The following is a 1,305-nucleotide window of genomic DNA, read 5'->3' on the forward strand; positions in this document are numbered from 1 at the left end:
GGGACGCCGCCGTTGGACGGAACAGTGAGAAAACCCCGCAAAAGGAGGAGAACCCCAAACCGATCCCATCGTCTGTGAACAGCTGCGAGCACTGCAGTGACAACCATGTCTTTTTTTTTTTTTTTTTCCCATCCATTTTAAGGAATTATTTACATTTCCTCCCCACCGCTATTACTCTTTTTTACCGCGGGGATCGCACCTCTCCCGGCTCAGAGCGGGCGGCAGCGTCCCCTCGGCAGGGTCCTTCCCTCCCCGGCGGCGGGGGGCAGGGCCTTCAGCAGGTCACTTCAGCAGGTCCTTGGTGTCCGCCGAGATCCGGCCCATGCCGGAGGCGGAGAGGGCAGAGAGGTGAGGCGGGGGGGGCACCTGGCAGATGGTGCAGGGGCACGGCAAGCCGGCCCAGTGCTGGAAGCCGCCGCCGAGCTGCAGCGCGGGGGGAGTGGAGGGGGTCTTCAGCAGGGAGTGGGGCGGCCGGATGGTGCCCAGGGCCGGCAGCGAGGCTGGCAGCGACGGGGACGCGTTGGCGGAGGAGAGGGCCCCGCCGAGGATGGGGTGCACCTGGTGCACGGCTCCGGCTGCGTGGGGCGGGTGCGCGGCGGCGGAGTGGCCCACGGTGCCGCAGTGGAAGGCCGAGTGGTGGCCACCGTAGATCTCCCCCACCAGGCGTTTCATCTCCTCCAGGGAGCTGGTGAGCATCAGGATGTAGTTTCTGGCCAGCAGCAGGGTGGCGATTTTGGAGAGTTTCCGGACGGAGGGGCCGTGCGCGTAGGGCATCACCTCCCGCAGCCCATCCATGGCCAGATTGAGGTCGTGCATCCGCTTGCGCTCCCGCCCGTTGATCTTGAGCCGCAGCTGCTGCAGGTCCTGCTCCGAGAGTTGCTTCTTGATCTTGTACTTGCCGCCCTCCCCCTGCGCCTTGGGGCCTCCCCGGGCCAGGCCCTCCCCGGCCATCTTCTGCACCAGGTCGCCCTGCGTGGAAGAGACGGGGTTGAGGCGGCTCTCCGGGTGGTGGTGGTGGTGGTGGTGGCGGTGCTCCCGCAGGTACATCTCGTCCATGTCCGGCGAGGAGGCTCTGCTGGAGACGGAGCTGGAGTCAGAATTCATTGTACTCGAGCGCCGGAGCGAGACACCTTGCCCTGATCGGGAGGCGGCGGAACGGGGCGGCTCCTCTGTGGGGCACCGAGGGATGGACGGGTCGGACGGCGCCGGGCGGGCGGGCGGCAGCTCGGGGCGGCAGCGGGGGAAAGAGTCCTCTGCCCCGCGGCAGCGCTGCCCCGCGCCCCGCTCTCAGGGACGGCGGTGGGT

The 1,305-nt window shown here is 67.7% G+C and overlaps 1 protein-coding gene across 1 annotated transcript; it reads right to left on the reverse strand.

Moving 5' to 3' along the window:
* Positions 1-282: 282 nt before the first annotated feature.
* OLIG3 (oligodendrocyte transcription factor 3) lies at positions 283-1,104 on the reverse strand. Its single transcript, XM_042895257.1, has one exon. The coding sequence runs from the start codon at positions 1,102-1,104 to the stop codon at positions 283-285; it is 822 nt and encodes a 273-aa protein (XP_042751191.1).
* Positions 1,105-1,305: the final 201 nt, after the last annotated feature.

This window comes from Lagopus leucura, unplaced genomic scaffold (assembly GCF_019238085.1).
Source record: "Lagopus leucura isolate 7727_CA_CO unplaced genomic scaffold, USGS_WTPT01 Super-Scaffold_73, whole genome shotgun sequence".
Taxonomy (NCBI): domain Eukaryota; kingdom Metazoa; phylum Chordata; class Aves; order Galliformes; family Phasianidae; genus Lagopus; species Lagopus leucura.